The sequence below is a fragment of the Propithecus coquereli genome, unplaced genomic scaffold, assembly GCF_000956105.1.
Source record: "Propithecus coquereli isolate 6110/MARCELLA unplaced genomic scaffold, Pcoq_1.0 Scaffold34, whole genome shotgun sequence".
In the NCBI taxonomy this organism is placed as follows: Eukaryota; Metazoa; Chordata; class Mammalia; order Primates; family Indriidae; genus Propithecus; species Propithecus coquereli.
This window is the reverse complement of record NW_012149063.1, coordinates 11,857,305-11,877,244: the sequence shown is the minus strand read 5'-3', so window position 1 is coordinate 11,877,244 and position 19,940 is coordinate 11,857,305. Positions and strand designations below refer to the sequence as shown.

Sequence of the window (19,940 nt, the reverse complement as noted above, 5' to 3'; positions counted from 1 at the left end):
AAAAGTTCATATAATTATCTTCAAACACACACAAGTATATTAAAGAAAACTGATGTAAAAAGTTATTGTTTCTTTAGAAATCCTCTAACAAAAACTCGTCTTGTTTTACCATCCATTTCACTTTTATACCTAAGCCAATATACCATATGTTTTGTTTTATTTCTTTTTCCCAAATGCATGTTTATATTCTTTCCGAGTCTATTTAGGGTAAAATTCAAGTGAATATACTCAGTTTCTTTTGTTGATGTATACATTAGTACTAGATGCCAAAAAGATAAAAAGCCTTATTGTTTAGGCAGAGAGGAATTTTCCAAATGTCAGTAAATTGACTAAATATTTTCTAGGTTTGTTGTAATTTGTTTTGTGTTTTGTCTTGCTCTTTTTTCTTCCTTTTGATCTAGTATTGTAGATATAGTTCTACATATGCTTTGTGTATAAATAAATTTAACACTAAGTGCTTTGACTTCAGAATCACATCTGAGATCAGAAACAAGGATTGTCCCTAACCTTTCCTGTGGCTTACATTATCTGTTCTTGGAACTGGAGTCATCAAAATGACGCATGAAGTGCATGTAGATGTTTCCAAAATGCAGTGTCATGTCCACTCAATAGTATCTATTAACACATTGTTTTGTCACACCAGTTGGTCTCCGAGCAGAGCCCAGAAGAGCAGACAGGGTTTTAGCTAAAGGGAAATGGTTGTGGAAAGTCATGGCCATGTGGTTTGGTAGGACACTCAAAGCCACTGATGCAAGCCAAATGTTTGAAACATAACCCCAGTGGGCAGTGGTGGGAGGGCACTAATGACGAAGCTCACCTTCATCACAATTTTCCCTGACCCTCTTGTCCACTTACTTAATGTCTGGGTTTTTTAAAGATGCAGGTCCTCTGTGTTGCATAGAAGGTTTTGACGTGCTATAACCTCTTAAATACTGGTCTACCACTTCATTGAATGCCAAAAACCTAGTCAAGTGCTGACTTGTAAATGTCTGTGGCGCCTATGATTGAATGTATTTTTTTCCTGCATGATCATCCATTGTGGTGTTTGTAAGTAGCAAAAAATGAGCCTGATTTGTTCTCCTTTGTAGAGCCAGGCCGAGGCCCACTACAAAGGAAGTAAACATGCCAAGAAGGTCAAAGCACTAGAGGCAACGAAAAATAAACCCAAAATGGTTTCTTCCAAGGACAGCGCAAAGGCTAATCCCAGCTGCTCCATCACTCCAATCACAGGCAACAACTCTGACAAATCAGGTCAATGACACTTTTTGTTCTTTACATTCTTTGTGTTTCTCCTGTTCCCCCGTCGCAACCCCATTTTTCTCCCCTCAGTTGTTGCATGTTACTTTCCATGATTTATTTTTGTAATATGAATATGTTTCCTTCACAAAAAGGATTATGTGTTTGCACGGAATCTAAGCATTTGATATGTTGCCATTCCATGTTGTTAAATATATACATCTAAGTATATATGTGTGTGTAAATATATATATATATATGAAAGTATATATGCATGGAAATAAGTAGAAGCTGCTTGGCCACAATGTGTTTAGACAAAAATCAGGAAATGGATCTGAAATACTGAGTTAATTATTATTTCTTTCTATTCCTTTTATGTTTGGTTTTTACTATAGACTTTTTAAGTAAAGGAATTCTTAAACTTGTTTACTAATAGATATTTTTATGTTCTCTTACCCCAGTGAAGGAAGGGCAAAAGGGTGAAGTTTTCTGAGAGAGTGGCATTAGTAAATAAATCTGGAAGTGTGCTTAGTAATAAAAGATTTTGATTTTTGAGGATCTTTGTGGATTTCCCCTCAGAGTTACAAAGGAACTTAAAGATTTTAAAGGAACTATTTACAAAGTTATGCATTGATTAACAGAAGAACTTTATATATAAATGGAAATGGGTTACTACTGGAAGTGCCTCTTAAGAAGAATGTATATTTCATAGTCCCAGTGAATCAGCGTATTTCTGAGTAAGTTCATTCAGTGGAAAGAGAAAAAATTCATTTTTGCAGCATGGATACCATGAAATTGGATGGTTAATAGACTTTCACACTCTCACATCTGTCCCTCAGGGCCCATGATGGATATGTCATCTTGTTTCTGTGGCTAATTAAGAAATAGTATCTTATTAAGGAACAGTGTCTGTTAAAAGAGACTAAGAGAATATGTCCCTTTCTCTTAATGTTTGACTTTCTCTATAGGGACCTCTCTATTGTGGGAAACACACACATTTCTAATGCTCTTTTGCTCTTCAAATCATTGTAGAATTTGAGGAGGAGGCTTAAGAATGCTTTCCCATGGCTTCCCAGGGCTTTCGGAAAAGAGCAAATTCATTGCAGTAAGAGGAAGGTTCAGAAAACCTGTTCAGTCAAAGAGACTATGTAAAAAGAGACCATTATTGATTAGGTCCTATAGATGCTCATTCCAAAAGCTCTGCAGCCTAGAAAGAATGAGCTAACCCAAATTTGATAATAAGGATTTTTTGTTCTTTGTGTGATAGGATCGCTAAATCATGTTGTCTGATAAATAGATACAGTAATAAATACTGGATTATTAAATAGCACTTCTCCCCTTCTAAAGAACAAAGGCTTTTTACTTCTATTATCTAATTACTCTTTAACCAATATTTATCAGATATAGTACCAAGTATTACCTCTATTTTACAAAATTGCAACCTGTGTAAGGTATGCATTGTGGCAGTTACTTCCTGGAGTTTATCCAGTGTTTGGAAGAGCAGTAACTATCATCTTCTAACTTCCTGCCTGGTTTCATTTTCTACAGGATATCATTGCCTCTATAAAATAATACTCTACCAAAGCTTTTATAACCTGAATTATGCTCTTTATCTCTAGCAGAATGTACAAGTAAAATGTTGAAACAATGGAAGTTAGTATCACTCTATTCTGTCGGCTTATTTTGTGACTTGAGCCAATAGAACAGTTGATAGGTACTGTAAGTGTTCCAACATTGCTACTGAGTGAGCTCAATGCTCCACCGAAGTTATATTATTATTTGGGAATTGAGTTTTCTCTAGGGATAGTAGTAAAAGCAGTGAGCAGAAAAAAGTATCAATAACAGAAATAGAGAAGGATCAATAAGATAAGACTCAATTAAAAAAAAACAGAAGATAATTAAAGGGAGAAGGAAAAGTGTGGAAGAAGAGAAAAGAAAGTAAGGGGAAAAAGTCAAAGATTAGGAGGTAGAATCAAGAAAAGAGCAATATGGAAATAGGAAATCCAAATAAAGGATCCTGGGTTATAGTCACAGCATGGCTTATACCTAGGGGTGCCCAATTTCAACGAGTATATGTTGAAATAAAATTTAACAATCCGAGGTATTTATTTAAACACTTAAATGTTAGCGGATGCTCAGTAAAACAAAAACATTTCGTAAGCAGTTGTGTTTGTCCACTGAACATTTGGAACATGCCAGGGTCAAGCATAGTAGTGATATAAACAAGAAATGGGAACTAAGATCTAGAACCATGAGGGAGAGGAAAACAAATCGCATCCACAGCATCTCTTCTTCAGTAGATATGTGGGAGGTAGTCTTTAATCCTGCATTCTCTGCTTCCTCTGCCATTTCCCTACACACCCCCACAGTACCTACTCTAACAGTATCAACCTCACTCACCATGTGACTATACAGATTTAGACTAGAAGTGATGGAAACCACCTGTATTTTGGGATTACCTCATTTTTCATGTTTCCTGATTCAAAATCTGTATAAATTATCTGGTAATTCGTTGGTTGGGTCATTCAAATTGCTTATTTGATTCCTCCATGTTTTCTATAAGTATTAATACTAATGAAATATTTTATTTCTTCTATTATATTTGCAAAAGCAATGCCAAAGGTGTTGGAAGATGGCTTGATTTAAAAATAAAGTGGGTTGTATTTGCTAAATAGATGTATGTTCTTTTGTCACCTTCAGCTGAATGCCAGATTGTAAGCAAGAATTCCCACATGTGTTCTATAGAATTTTCAAGTTTGAAAATTAGAAGTTTTGCCCAGGTGGAAAATCTGGTCTAAAAAATGTAATATATAATGTATTGCTACCACCTATTTCTAAATCCTTGAAAAGCTCCTACAGCTTTGTCAGAGTCCTAGATTTTTGTTGCTATCTGGCTTTCATTTTGTTTAAAATCCTGTTTTAGAAAAACAGAAGACACAAAAACCAGTGCTTCATAAAAGGTCTAGGTGAACCATAGAGAGGAAAGGGAGTGGGAAGGAGAAACGGTGATTGTGACACTTAATCAACTGAAATGTTTTATTTCAGACAACATCGCCTCTAAATAGTCAGCCAAAAATTAGAATAACAGTCACAGTAAAATTCATGGTTGCCTGGAAAATCTCATGAGACTGAAATTCCCTAGCATTTGTCTTTTTCTTCTGAATGAAGAGTTCCTGTCAAGTGGGCTTACATAGTATCTATGTGATTCTTAGATACTTGAATGAAAAGTGAAAATGTTACTCACTTGATGTCTCAGCTGCCAGATTTCAAATATCCAGGCATTCACAACATCCATAGGATTGACTAATTCAATTTCTATCCTCATGTTTTAGCATCAATAGCTTGGCAACAGAGTGTTGTTCAATGAGAGCAAATTTTGAGGAAGAAGAAATAACTAAGTGTTAAGGGAGGGAGTTTCTGGGAGAGTAGCACCCTGGGATTTACCGAACATCAGTCAAGGCAAGGTGTGAATTCAGAGTATCTGACAAGGAACAGGGAACCCACAGATGACCTCTCTGTGCTCCTCGAGAGCACACATTATTTATTCAAAGAAGGGATCTAACAATCTTCCAAAAGCTAGGGAAGCCTTCTTACCTGCTATTTTGGCACTTTGGGTAACCATTTCTCACTTTTATATTATATTTGGAGACATAATTTGGCCTATGTTGCATCTGAATCTTTATAATTCAAAGAGATTTGTTATAATGGATCTATCATGTATAAAAATTTCAGGGTATTATGGAAAGCTTTCCTTTTTTTCTCTCAGGTAAGTAAACAAAATAAGTTTGAACTACAATAGCAGAGATTTTATTTATTATAAGAAGTTCTAACTATATCATTTTAAAAAGTTAAATATATTTTATTAAAGGCAGTTAAGTAACAATAGCTGTCCCATTCACTTTTTAGATGTTGAGGTAGAATTAAATGTAAAAGCCAAAGAAATGGCTTTATGGTCTCCTAGGATATGTCCCAACTTTTAATGATACATCAATGGAAGTCTGAAACATAGTGAGAGGGAGGGAAAATGTGCTTTGGGAGAATTGGGGTCAAAACACAGCAAGCATTAGGTAGCTTCAGGAAGATGTCTAGAACATATTGGCCAGACACTCTACCCAAATTTCCCCATGGAGTTCAAATGTCATAATGCCACATGACAACACACTTCTCTGTCATAATACATCCCATACATCAAACTGAAGGCTCTTTTGTGACAGTCTTTAACAACTCATAATAGGTTCAAAAAATATAGAATGTTTAAAAAAATATTTTTTCTTAAAAATAATAAAATATTAAGATAATCAACCTAATGATAAACTATCATGATGGTCAACCTAATAGTCCATATGTCTGGGTTTTAGCACTGGATTTTTTAAAAAAATTAATTGCATATCAAGATGGAGAAAAATACATTTCTAGTTTAAAGTACATAAAGCTATTTAAACAGCCTTTAATCAGTTGCTGTCTAAACAGACAAAAGCATATGGAATGATTCAAAATGCCATAGGTATAAATGCAATTAAGAACAAAGATGATGGACCCAGCATGTAAGCTTAAAATAAGACAATAGGAACACCTTAAATTTGTTCAGTTTATAAGAGCTAGTCACATACATGTTTTCATATGACTCTCTCAACCCTGTGATGAGTAAGGCTGAAATTAATATCTTTTATTATTTTTATTTATTTTTATTCATCTTTTATTCATTCATTCAACAAACTTGATATCCATTTATTCACTCAAATACTTATTATGCATACTAAATAATGTATCTGTATGTTTTGCCAGACTCTGGGGTGCAACAATGAGCAGAAAGACATTTTCTTGCCCTCAAAGAACTTCCAACTTAGTGGTGTTTTTTGTTTTGTTTTACCATGTTGGATATTAGGAATATAAAGAAAAATACTATATAGTCACCACCTTCAAGCTGCTCCCTCAAATATGGTAACAATGAAGAACCTGGGTTTTGGAAACGTTGAGCGGCTTATGTAAAGTCACACAACTCAAATCCCGATAGAGTCAAAGTGGGAACTCAAGTTTCTTGTTCCATGCTTATCCCATAATTCCAACTACTTCTAAACTGTGTGACTTGGAGGAGCAAATGCAAGTATTCCAGTGGGCAAAGTCAAACACCACTAAACCACTTTTTAAAGAATTAGTGAGTAGACTATCTATTACTTTTAAATCGCTTGCTGACTGTTGATACTTTTTGGTAGGAGCTGTGGCAGTAAAAGTGCGTTAAAGGCTTTGTTTTGTTGATAATTCTTAATTCCCAAGTAGAATATTGTCTGTAATGTTTAACTGTTATAGAACGAAGCTTTAGAAGTTACAAGTCTTTTCAAGGGCAAATTTGAATAAAAACACTCATTTCAGGTAAATGGCAAATGACAAATGTTTTCAAAGCTCCAGCTTGACAACGATGTCTAGAGCCAAATATACTCACTAAGATAGAGGTTAACACTGGGAAAGGCCACTGCCAAGATGGCAGAAGCCTTGCCCTGCCTCCAAAAGGGTACAATGGGTTATCTTAAACACTGTCCACATCTTCAGTAGCACTTTGAATCATTCCATCAAAAAGATTTCCACTGAGGGCAGGAGGATTTCTTCTTTTATCCCATACCCATGATCTATGGAGACTGTGAGATAACAGTGTTAGAAAAGACCTAAGAAGGGGGAAAGAGAAGAGGACACATCAAAACTGCTCATTTTCATTTTCAGCACGTTGTGCATTTGCATGGTGGCAATTCCTCAGGTGTGAACCCAGAGTGGTTGTCAACTAGTAGAAGATCAGTATGATTTGCCTGGAAAGACTATAGTTCCGCTTTTTATGGCCACCCTATTGCCATATGAAAGTGTATTTTCAATTTTGTCAAAAAGTTTTCCTGGCCGGGCACAGTGGCTCACGCCTGTAATCCTAGCACTCTGGGAGGCCGAGGCGGGCGGATTGTTTGAGCTCAGGAGTTCAAAACCAGCCTGAGCAAGAGCGAGACCCTGTCTCTACTAAAAAATAGAAAGAAATTAATTGGACAACTAAAAATATATAGAAAAAATTAGCCGAGCATGGTGGCGCATGCCTGTAGTCCCAGCTACTCGGGAGGCTGAGGCAGGAGGATTGCTTGAGCCCAGGAGTTTGAGGTTGCTGTGAGCTAGGATGACGCCACGGCACTCTAGCCCAGGCAACACAGTGAGACTCCGTCTCAAAAAAAAAAAAAAAAAAAGTTTTCCTGCCAAAGATACAAATGGAGACCCTCGCCTCATCATTTTTATGGGTTACCCTATGTGTTTTACAGTTTTCATGTGTTGTTACAAATAGGGCCAAGTTTTGCAACTGACAACTTCTCGTTTCCACTGACTGCCACAGGACTCCATCAATTAACCAGCAAGGTCTTCTTAACTGCCTCTTCCTCCCTTTCTGTCTTTACCAATAGGACCTTGTGATGTTGAATAGAAGAAAATGATAGTTTTCTGCTTTGGTAGCATCTGTCATTTATAGACAAGCACCATCATAAATTTGGCATACATCTATCCAAATCCAGGAGGCTGAAATTTAGTATCCCTCATAAAATAATAGATTAACTATATTTATAACAAATATCTTAAGTCTGAAGTTCTGGGGTACAATCATGTAGAACATAAATGAGTCCCATCTGTCTAAAGAGAACAGACCATTATACTAAGGCTCATATTTTCATGAAATGTACATATATCATTAAGACTTTCAAAGTCAATTTAAAAAATGGAACTGCCTCCATCTTTGCTCATACACCTTGAATTTGACAATAGCATCCATCCAGGCAAGGCTGAAGATTCTTAGGTACCTAAGTGTCATTCTCGGGAAACTAACTTCTGAAACTTTTAAGCATTTTATATTGCTTTGAAATAATGCTGAACATTTTATTGTTAGTTTCTCCACTTTTGAAAGCTGTTTCCTAGTGTTACTCTAAGAAAAGTTGAACCAAAAGTTGAGACTGATTTATGATTTATTAAAGATCTGTTAACTTACAATTTACTGGGCATATATTATAAACCACTCCAAAAAGCAAAACCTTGGATTTCTCCTTGTTAAGGCTTATATCACTATTAAAAGCTTTTCTCATCTTCAGTCATATTTATTTTAACTAGTATTCATCTCTTTTGATTACATTTATTTACAACCTTTCTGCATTAAAAAGATATTGGAATATAATAGGACTTTGTATGTACACTGAATAATTTTGTAAATTTGTAACCATACACACCCTTGAGATTTCGACAAAGGTTGTTACTTATATTTTTATGACATTCCACTTACTTGCTTCAAGAAGGATTCTCTAACAGTGCCATATTATTCTGACGTGGATGGATGATCAAATAGAGCTACTTAATTTGTAGATTCTGTGGGCAAAGCTCATGTGCTAGGCATTTTGGGGGATTCTGGGTCTGATTCTGATGATGCTTATAGTCATAAAGTTAGCCTTATAGTATAAAGCTTAAAATGTTCTTCACAGAAATATTTCTAAAGTATATTCCTCTTCCCTGATTCCTTTCTCTGAGACTCAAGTTCACTGTTATGAACATCAGGCATAATATTACACAGTAGTGGATTGGTGCTCTCATTTCTGCAGACCAGCACTGTCCAATAAAATATCCTGTGATCAAGAAAATGGTCTATGATCTGTGTGTCCAGTGTGTGTGTGATTAGCCACATGTGGCCTTTGACCATTTGAAATATCCCTTGTGCTACTGAGAAACAGAATATTTCATTTTATTTAATTTTAATTAATTTTAAGTAGCCACACAAGGCTAGTGGCTACTGTATTGGACAGGACATCTCAGTTCCCTGGTACTCTTTGCCATTTTTGAGCAGCTGCTACTCCAGGAAAGGTAGTAAATTCTCTTAGCCACTCTTTTCTCATTTGTAAGTGGAAATAATGCCCTCCCTGCATCACAGTAGTGTTGTATGGGTCAAATAAAGTAATTATAAAAGAGCTTTACAAAATGTAAATTATAATAGAAATGCCTGTTATTGATGTCCTTACAGATTTTTTTTTCTTGGTCCTCCTGTGGTATCTTATTTTAGCTACCCTTCTTTCTTCTATCAGTGAGAGATGACAGCTGCCTCCTATACTGGTCAGCTGTCATCATCTTCCATCATACTGCACCTGATATCCTATGTTCTAGAAAAACAGATCCAAGCTTGTTAGACTTATACAAAAAGTAATTTTAACATTGATACTACTAATAATTAACATGTAATGGAATGATCATTATGTGCTTGATACTATGCTAAGTATTTTATATACACTAATTTATCTAATGATTGTAACAGTCTTCTGATGGATACTGGAAAGTGAGACCTAGAGAGGGGAAATAATGGCCTGGAATCATTCATTTACAAAGTAGTGTCAAGGCCAGAGTCTCATCTGAACAGTCCCTGAAATGTACTGCCATGATATGCTACCTTTGGATGAAGGTTCATGGACATTACTGCTTATGCTTTTTGATGGCTATTTGAGGTTTTTTTTTCACTAGGGGACATTTCTAGAAGTCTGACATCTCAGAAAGGTGTGTTGTTTCCTTCCCCCACCCTGTTTTACAACTGGTTCTGTTTTTCAAAAAAACCATGTTGTGAGAGGCTCTGTATAAGGATCTATTAACTGAGGTATGATTCTTGAGTACCATTTACATACTTTGCATCTATAGCATAGCATTGAATAGCAAGGGCATGAGTTCTAAGTCAGACAAATTAGCTCTGCCTCTGATCTCACATTACCTTGACCAAGTCATGCTCACTGAGCTTCTATTTCCTCATCTATAAAATGGAAGTGCCAATACCTACCTACTAGGGCCGTTGTCAGGATTAATAAGCTAATAAATGTAAGGTGCCCAGCTCAGTGCATTTCACATAACAGACACTCAATAAATGATAGCCATAAAAAACAACCATTTGTTCCAAAAAAATTCTAGGCCCTGTCCTTATTTTGATTCTACGATCATTTAATGCCGTGCTGGCAGGCAACAGTGACCTGCACTTATATTCTTCTTTATGTGTTTGTTTTATTACCGCATAGTAATTATTTGCACTCGTGTTTTCATTTCAGGATATTATGGCTTCATGAGCCTGACTGTCCCAGTGAGACATTTAAAGATGTGGAAGGACCCTTTTGGTCTTCCTCACGTTTTTATGTAGTGGAGGAAATGTCTTTATACTCATCCTTCCACTGGTTAATGTGTCTTACCCACTATGTCCCCTGAAGCTTCTGGTACTCCATCTTGCACACAGCAGTCACATGGTTCGCACATAGTAAATGAGTATCATTAAGTGGAATTTAGTGGGGGAAGCTCTGGTGCCCTCCCTAGAATGTGAACGGAGCAAGACGACACTGTGAGATGGATGCCTATCCTACAGTTGACAGGCTGCTCTGTGTACAGCTACAGGATTGAAAGAAGGGACGACCCAAAACATCTCCATCTGTGGAGAGAGACAATTGGGTGCGACAGGTGGAAAAGCAGGCCTGCCTGGAGCTGGGGCTGGCTACTGAGATTAAAGGATTAGGGAGGAGGGTGTGATCCAAATGAGAAACATGCCCCAGCCTAACAAGTCCTTGCTGGCATTTCTATCAGTAAAAAAGGAGAAACTTGTCAGCCCACACATTTTATTTCCAGTTTCTTGCAAAAAATTTTCTTGGTGTATGATTTTTGGTATTTATTTTGGTTACTAATTACTTAGCCTCTAGAAAAGACGTGCTTTGTTTTCTTTCAAATATGAAATGACATAAATACTCAAAGTTTTTTATCATAGTAGAGATTATTGTATTCCTTTCCTTCAAATATTTAAATTTCTCTTAGTGTCTTATGATGATTTTTGTCCATTTAACTAATTAAGTGGCCATATCTGAGCTAAAATAGCTTGTCTTCTCTAGCACAATATATTTGTTCTTAGTTCTCTGTTAACAAGTAAATAAATTTTACTCAATGTGGAAATTAATTCGTATACTGCATTTTGAGTTTAGGAAGAGTTATTTGTTTATTTCTTCCAACCAAAATTTTCCCCAATCCTGTGAGTAGCCCATGATACATAATGATTAATATCAAACAGGTTTCTTAAGTACTTTGAAAAATCATTAGCAGCTGTATTGCTTGTATTACTTATGGTATTTTAAATTGAGAGAACCCTTTTGAAAGGCAACTTCATAGAATAAATTAAGAACTATAATAATGTTTATTCCATTGGGCCAGTTAATTCCTCTTCCTGTACTCTGTACCAAGAAAATAATTCTAAATACAAAGCAAGAAAAATAAAATACTGTGTATTAAGATGTCCAATGTAACATTTGTATTAATGAAAAATGGAAACAAGATCATTAGTACTAGGGGAATTACTTAAATAAAATACTTGTGTTATGCAGCTTTAAAGTCAATAAAAGTAGCAACATGGGAAAAGCAAGTAATACATTAAATTAAAAAGTTCCAAAGTATATTAAATCAAAAATTACAAAATGGTTTATTTACTCATATATTTCCATGTATTTATTGAGCCCCTACTGAATACCCAGCATTATACCAGGCACTGATGGGGAATCAGACACACTTGGGTCCTGTCTTCATGACAGCATATTGTCTGGAAGGATAGGTACTGAGCAAGTGATGACACTGACCTCGTCTGGGAAGGAGAGAAGGCCTGGGCAGGGGATTTAAGTTCTCTATGCCTGCAGCTGAGAAGTCAGCCAGGCAAACAGGGGCCCTGGTTTAGAGGTGGGGAAGAAGAGGATTGTCATTAGAGAGACCAATACTTCACAGGACCCAAGATGTGAAAACATACCTATTTAAATAACTCAGGCAATGAAGGACACTTGGGGACAAGGAGGGGAATTTAGGATGTTGGTAAGAGAGTGGTTGAAATGATGGATAAGGACGGACATGAAGGCATGAAGGCAGAATGAAATGATGGGCATAAACGTAGAGGTTCTTAATCTCTTTTCATGCCATCAATTCCTGTGACTGACTAGTGAAGCCTGGTCTCAGACTGGTGTTTTTAGATCTATAAAATATAAAATACAAAGAAAACCAATTACATTGAAATACAATTGTCAGTTTTTTGTTATGATATAGTAATATGGCAATAATGCATTAAATAAGGTCTAGCAGTGGGCCTAATATCTATCATAATTTTGAAGTGGTGATGAGCATAAACAATATTTCAAGCATTCTATGACAACTGCAATGTCTAATGAGTATATCTGATCTGTATTCATGACAAAGTAACAGGTACTGCTAGGACTGCTATAGTTTGTTGCCTTCATTTATAATTGAAGAAAATTCTAAATTTCAATTGAGATCAATTTTTAAAAGGAAGTTTTTTGCCATCCAAGTTCTTGGATCCCTTGAATGCATCAGCCCCTTGGAAGTCCACAGAGCCCAGGTTAAAACTCCTGTTTAGTGTGACAGGATTATGGGTTCTTTCCTCTATTCTCCATATGCTATGTTACTTTTATAACAATTTCTTATGTCTCAATGAGGTTTGTATACCATGGGGCACAGGTAGGATGGGAAAGAAACTCTTAGCCATTTATTTTGCATTACAGTTGAGATGCTCACAGTTTGCAATGCAATTTCGTGCCTATTTCTTGCTCAATGCTGTCATGATCACAGTCAGTTATAAGTCTCCACATAACAATATTCCTAAGAGGCCTGGCTAGCATGATATGAAACCCCAGATAAACCCCTTCAAGTACCCAGGCCTCTTAAAATAATGTCACTTTTTAAAGGAGACTTTCTATGGTCAACAATCTTTCTCCTGCAACCTATAGATCTTAAATATAAAGCTGGCTTTGACAATTTCATAATAAAGCTGCGGCAGATTGAATTTAGGCATAAATGCTAGATTAGAAATGTAAAAAAAATAATAATAATTGGCTCTTAGCAATGCGTTTTTAAAGGATTAGTAGCTTTCTTATGCGTGGGCAGTCTAGCCCCTCTGCATGTCTGCATAGTCTCCTTAGAGGGGGCCCCTACTTTGCTCCATTAGGAGTGGAAGCTTGGTACCTGCCTCCCTGAAGCAGCCTGAGGCAAAAAGCTTCTTTCTCAACGGTAATTTTTTTGCCCTGACTAGATGAAGAAAGACTCAGTTTCCTCGCTAGCTCTCAGGCTAACCTTTCCATTGTTAGTGTGCACCTCCCCCTGCCTGAATGAAGTATCAAAGCTAAAACCCTTTTCTGATCTCTGCATCTAGAGAGGAAGGAGGCTGGAAGGAGCTGAATTCAAGTGTTTTCCTTGTACCTTGTGAATCTATCTTTCCTCTGTAACAAGTCATTCATTTAGAAGAAAAAGAACCTGTTCTTCATTTCACTTAGAAAATTAGTTTTTAATCTTATTCCTGGCTTTTGAATCTCCACTGGACCTCCTCCCTGCGGGACTTGATTTGAGTGACAGGAGTTACTTATTCTATTTTCCATAATAAAACTGCTTCAGAAATAACTGTTTCACATCTCTCGGTGACACATCGCAAAGGGGGCAATTTTTCAACCCAAAGAAGTTGAAATATGATTTCTCTATTGTACAAGTCAGATGTCTGGAAAACTACACAGAATAGGAGAAAGCTGTTCATTAGATTCAAACTCTAGCAAACAAGCCCTCTTTTGTGCTCACTCAGAAAAGCTGACAGGTTCACCAATATCAGTGCCAGTTCACTGATGCAGCAGGGTAGGCTGCCAGCTTTCAACGCGGAGATATTTGGAGATGCCCCTGTTTTATCTGAGTGTGTGAGACTGGCAGCTTCTGCTCCCCAACAAAGTGGCACAAGGGACAACGGGGCTTTTGTCATGCGGTGCTCAGACAAGGAGGGCAATGGCTGACATTTTATTGAAGTACAGAATCGCTGCAGGCCAGAACCAATGGCCAGAACCTGATTGACATAGGCTTTCAAACGGCAAGAGCAACAACATCCTAAGTTAGGACTGTAGCCTGGCAGATGTGAGTCCAGCACAGGGCCAGTTTTGTACTTAAAAATTAGTTACTTCACTGTCATGGGTCCTAAGTTACTTAAAATGAATAAGCTTTTTGGTTTTTTAAATAAGATAAGGATATGCAGATTCTGATTCAGAGAAGAGTCACTTTAATTTATAGACAATTTTCCCTGCTTTCAGGATTAGTCTAAAAGCCAAGATATGAAAATTAGACATAAACATAGTTAATTAGGAATTAGCAAGCTTCACAGTCATCAACCATGCTTGAAGAGACAGGGTTTCTGGAATTTAGCTGGAGGCATGGTAATGCGGCACGGGACGCTAAGGGCCCGACAACATCGGATTGGACCAATGTGTAATATTTTAGTGCTGGGACAATTTCAAAAACTAGCTTTAACTTTCATGTCTGTCCTTGGTTACTTGGTGTTTCTGGGCTCATGACTTAAGTACTCTGATTTGTTTTCCACATCTGCAAAATGGCATAAGCCATATAGAAAACTTTTTCTGTTTCCAAAGGTAGTCTAGCAGTTCACCCTTGAGTGGGGCGTTGAAATCATTTTCCAACAGGAAACCCTATGACTACTAAAGCAAGTCAGCTAACTAGTAGGTGTTATGAGATAAACCAGCCTATACTATACTATTCTGGGTAACCCTTGAGGACACTTGGAATTAGACCAAGTCTAAATGAGACATCTAGTTGGAAACCTAAATGGGTGACTAAAGGACTTCCAGTATACTGAGTCAGTCTCAGGCCACCTGGTGTAAAGTTATGTGCCTTGGGGATTTAGTCGGGAGTGGTGCCATTACTAAGTCATAAAGCTTTCATAATGACACTTTCAGTGAAGGTCATCCATTCCTTAAAGGGTAGGGAAAATTAAATAATGCCACAGGACATAGTACTTGGAATTTCTTAAAGTGCGTTATTACATAAATACCATGTAATTATTAAAGTGCATTATTACATATCAACCATGTAATTGTTGATAACTCAAATGAATATAGAATGATGTAATTTAATACTGTCTGTATAGAATATTGCAGAGATGGGTTGTTGGACTAGAAATCTCTGATGAATCTCCAAACAGAATACCTATAGTTCTGTAAGAAACCTTGCCAGAAAACAGAACACCAGTTTAATTGCAAAGAGGAATGGCTATATTTTGGTGATATTTTGTTTTCACATATGCTTTAGATTTTCTGTCAGTGGCACATGCTTTAGCTATATCTTTATCAGACATACATTGCTTGTCTATATGTAAGTTTGTATAGGAATCCTAATAAAGGAGATAATGAAATCCACAGATTTGTTCATTTTATCAAACATCAAAATATTGGACTTGGCACAAAGGAATGTGTTTGTTGTTATGACTCTGTCCTAGTATATTTCAAGGAGATCCATTCTGAAGAGAATCGTTTCAACCTCAACTGCCATTAAATATTTATTGCAAATGTATAGCCTTGGCAACAATGATAAGAGTAACTTACATAATCAACAGCTAAAATGCATTTAAGTGTCTGTTCTATGTATATTTCAATAGCTATGATTCAGCTATTAGCAGTGAATTTTTCTTGTATTTTTACTTGTGAGGCTAGAGAGCACTGCATCCAATTGGACATTCCTTACTTCAACAAAATTATTGCACACCTATGGTTTTCTGTATACTGGGAATGAGGATAAATTAAGACATGATTCCAGGACTCAAGACTGTCTCTATCCTGGTAATCAGTTTGAAGTGCAAATAAATAATTATAATTAATGTAAGATCATAATATAATTATGTGAAGAGGAGTACGAGAGCATAGAGCAGGGAAGGAGGGAGGAGACAGGCTCAGAGTCTAGAAGTAGCAAAATGAGGAAAGAAGTTTTATGGTAATCCAGAGAGAATAGATGAGGGCCTGAAATGAGGCAGTGGCACAAAGCAGATGCTGAATAAATATCTGCTCAATGAAAGAGTGAATAAGGCTGACAGAAGAGATAGTTAGAAGATACTATCAATAAACTTTAGTAGTTACTTAAATGAAGAAGATAAACAGGGAAGAATTCAAGAGTCATCGCTGACAGTTAACATATAACTAATTGGTAATGCCATTATTTGATGTGAGGATTACTTGGAAATATCCACGAAATGTCTAGAAATAGATATCCTATAGGCTATTGGGGGAAAAGGGGTCTTCAACTGGGGAGGAAGGTAGAGAATTCACCTGTGGATTTAGGAATCTATGTCAATGTGGTAGAGGAGGTCACTGAAGTAAATTAGATCATATAATGCCCAAGAGGAGGACAAGTGTGCAACCTTGAGGAATGCCAACACTTAGAGGCAGACAGAAGAACAGAAGCTGATGAAGGGGACCTAGAATGAGCTATTGTAGGGGCTGAAGGAGAATCTGGAAAGGGAAGTGTTACAGACATCAATGAGGAAAAGTGTTGTGGATATTATGGGAAAAAGTTTCAAGAAGAAATTTGTGCCCATGCAAGAGAAGACTGAGGAGAAGCCCTTGGCTTTGGCAGGAGGATAAGGATGAATAGGAGGAGGGAGGAGAGGGAGGAGAAAGGCACACTTCACATGCTCACTTCCTGTTCAGCACCAGAGAGAAGGCAGAAGGGCGTTGGGGGCAAAGCTCCAGGAGTGAACCAAGTCAGGAAATGACTTTTGGAACATGGAGGTGTCAGCATTTTGTAGATAGAAAGAATCTAATAGAAAGCAAGCAGTTGAAGCCACGATAGGAAAGAGAGATTTAAAAGATAAGGAGGCCAAGTGGAAGCATATACCTTTTCCTCAGAGATATGAAGAAAATAGATACAGATGGAAGAAACTGTAACATCAAGGGTAATCTCATCCAGCTTCCTCATTTCTCTAAGAAATAGGAGATGAGATATTTGCTAATGAGAGATTTGGAGTATTGGTAGGGAACTTAAGAAGGCTAAAGCTTCCATGGGAAAGCTGACCGATATGTATATTCCCTTTATATAATCACTTCCCCCCCATTTCTTTCATTTATTGACCTCTTCTCCAGGTATGTAACTTTTCATTTTATATGTTCCTAATTTAAGCAAATCTAATCTATATGATTACAGAAATGTATGTGATTATTGCATTGTCAAGAAAGCTCTGCTTTCCAAAAAAAAATTGCGCATTCAAATTATTACTATATTTTCCAAGATCTTTCTGCACATAACCTTTCAGGAAAACATCTAAAAAATAAAGTGAGGCAAATCGACTACTGTATTTGATCATTATCTGCAATATTGGCCTTTTCTTCCTGCCCCTTTAGATGGGTGCAGTGTTGTTATACTACAAATGAATACCCCTTTCTTTGTACATCCAGCAATATAGTGATGATGCTCTGGTATCTGTACATTTCTTATAACATTTTGTTATGCAAAGAACTACAAAGTGCTGAATTGACTTGTTCATCTTGCAGCTTGTGTGCTGCTGCTGCTTTTTTTATTAATTTATTTTGCAAATCTATTAACTATCTTAATGGAATTCTACTTTAAACTTTAAAATATCTGTCATCGGTTGCTGATTTCTATCACTTGTACTGTGTCAAATGTGTAGACAAGGAGGAGATAAATGAGGTAAAGGCTTAAGAAGTCTTCTGCAGCACACCGGTTTACATACATACAGGTTTGTAGTTTTGTTTGTTTGTTTTCTTTTTGTCTGGTGCAGAGCCCCATGGGCTTTTCAGCTTCATTTTTCACAAGACTGCACGAGTGGAAGAAAGCAGGTCCTCTGACTGACACCCATTAATTTCTTATTATTCAGAAAGTGGGAAGATAAAGCAAAAGAGAATGATTTCAGAATTCCTTATCAAAGTGAGCTAACTTGGTTTAATGAGTGTTAAGCAGTAATATGGGCATTGCTTTGTTTCTTGGAATAATAATGAGATGTTGGACAAGGTGCTTGTGAATACAGGAAAGAATATGACTTCTTTTTACCGCATGCTTCTGTTTAGTTCTTTTTAGTGCAATATTAAGTATAAAAAGGAAAAATTAAATTGCATTAATTGACAAGCAGTATTCTTCAGTAACCTCAGAAAGCAAAAAGTACAATTCTATAATATTAAAATTGTGGCCTTGGTATCCTGAGCATTTTTTTCAAGTTTTGGGGCTCTTTTTCTATTCTGGACGTCTTGTCTAGGAAAGACATCAGTAGGTATCAATGAGCAAGTTTCATGGTTTTTCAAAGACTCTTTCTGACAAATGGTAAATGACTACAAAATACGCATTACATTTTCATTGAAAGCAAATTACACATAGTAAAACTCTATCTTAAATTTTAGTCTTTTAAAATAATAATGATAAAAGATATGCAAATAGATAAATAATATCCTCCCCCTGCAAATTAGAAATTAAAATCATTGCTTTAGGGCCTGGGGTGTTGAGCTTGGATTGTCTAGTCATAGTGATTTGCTTGTAAAGACTGGTCCACCTTTTTTCACAGTACTAAATGGTGTGGATTTAGAAACCGATGGTCCTGAGTATAAAATAGAATTCATAACCTAGGCGTCATTGTCTGAGCTTACTTCTCACAACTATTAACTGTTTTCAGATCTTCTCCTGTGGTTGCTGTTTCTCAAAATAATCCTTGTACTAAAGAGACATATTTAGGGGTGGCATATTCTGGTCTCCTTAATACCATTCCCTGAATGGTCTATACAACCATTAAGGAAACAGTATTAAAGCAGACTAATTTATCTGGTTCTTAGCAAATTTTGCCCATAATGTGCTCTGCCTCCTATGGCACTATGTAACTTGGATATATTTAATATAAAGATGTTACCATCTACTCACCTTTATTCAACAACACTGATACCATGTGTTAGACAGGATGTGGAACAATTGAAATTTTCATACATTGCTGTATGGAATATAAATTGGTACAACCATTTTGGAAAACTGTTTTCAGAATCTTCTAAAGCTAGGTACATGAATATCTTGTGGCCCAGCCAATTCTGCTGTGTATATGTACTTAACATAAATGAGTCTTTATGTCCACCAAAAAACACTTATAAGAATGTCTATAGCAGCATTATTCAAAACGGCCAAGAACTGAAAACATTTCAAATGTTCAATAGCAAAATAGATAAATAAATTGAATCATACTCATACAATGGAATATTACCCAGAAATGGGGGAAAAAAACTTCCATATGTAATGGCATGGATGAATCTTATAGACATAATGTTGAGAGAAAGAAGCCAGACACAAAGGAACATATATTGTGTGATTCCACGTATATGAAGCTCAAAAACAGGTAAAACTGATCTAAGCTGATAGAGGTGGCTACATTTGGGAGGCAGTATCAACTAGTGGGAGTTCGAGGGAGCCTTCTGGGGTGCTAGAAACATTCTATATCTTCATATGTGTTGTGTTTTCATGAGTGTATAAATACGTAAAAATTTATTAAAATTTATGTACAGAATATGTTATACCTCAATAAAAAATAAATTAAAAAGAAATTAATAGGTACAGATAGTAGCAGTTTCTTATTAGAGTATGTGAAAAAAAATGAGTAAATAAGTTCCTAACATAGTGCTTGATCTATAGTGAGTACTCAGTTAGTGTTAGCTATTGATTTGTGACTATTATTGTTGTTTTTACCATTACTATAAGAAACAATTGTCTGGAGCAGCCATCAGGCTAAGCAAATTTCCCTAACAATGACTGCACCGCTGATTTCAGCTTTCAAACACCATGCCCCAACCAACTTAACATCGCTAGTTTTCTATAAAAAGAAGTTTATTATTATTGTAAAGTTT

The 19,940-nt window shown here is 36.4% G+C and overlaps 1 protein-coding gene across 2 annotated transcripts in view; it reads left to right on the top strand.

Annotated features, from left to right (window-relative positions):
* ZNF385B (zinc finger protein 385B) overlaps positions 1-19,940 on the top strand; it is a 380,819-nt gene that overhangs the window by 348,804 nt on the left and 12,075 nt on the right. For both annotated transcript variants that reach the window (XM_012650808.1, XM_012650809.1), the window contains one exon: positions 1,089-1,251. In XM_012650808.1, the coding sequence (XP_012506262.1) occupies positions 1,089-1,251 (163 nt within the window). The remainder of the gene's footprint in view (positions 1-1,088; positions 1,252-19,940) is intronic.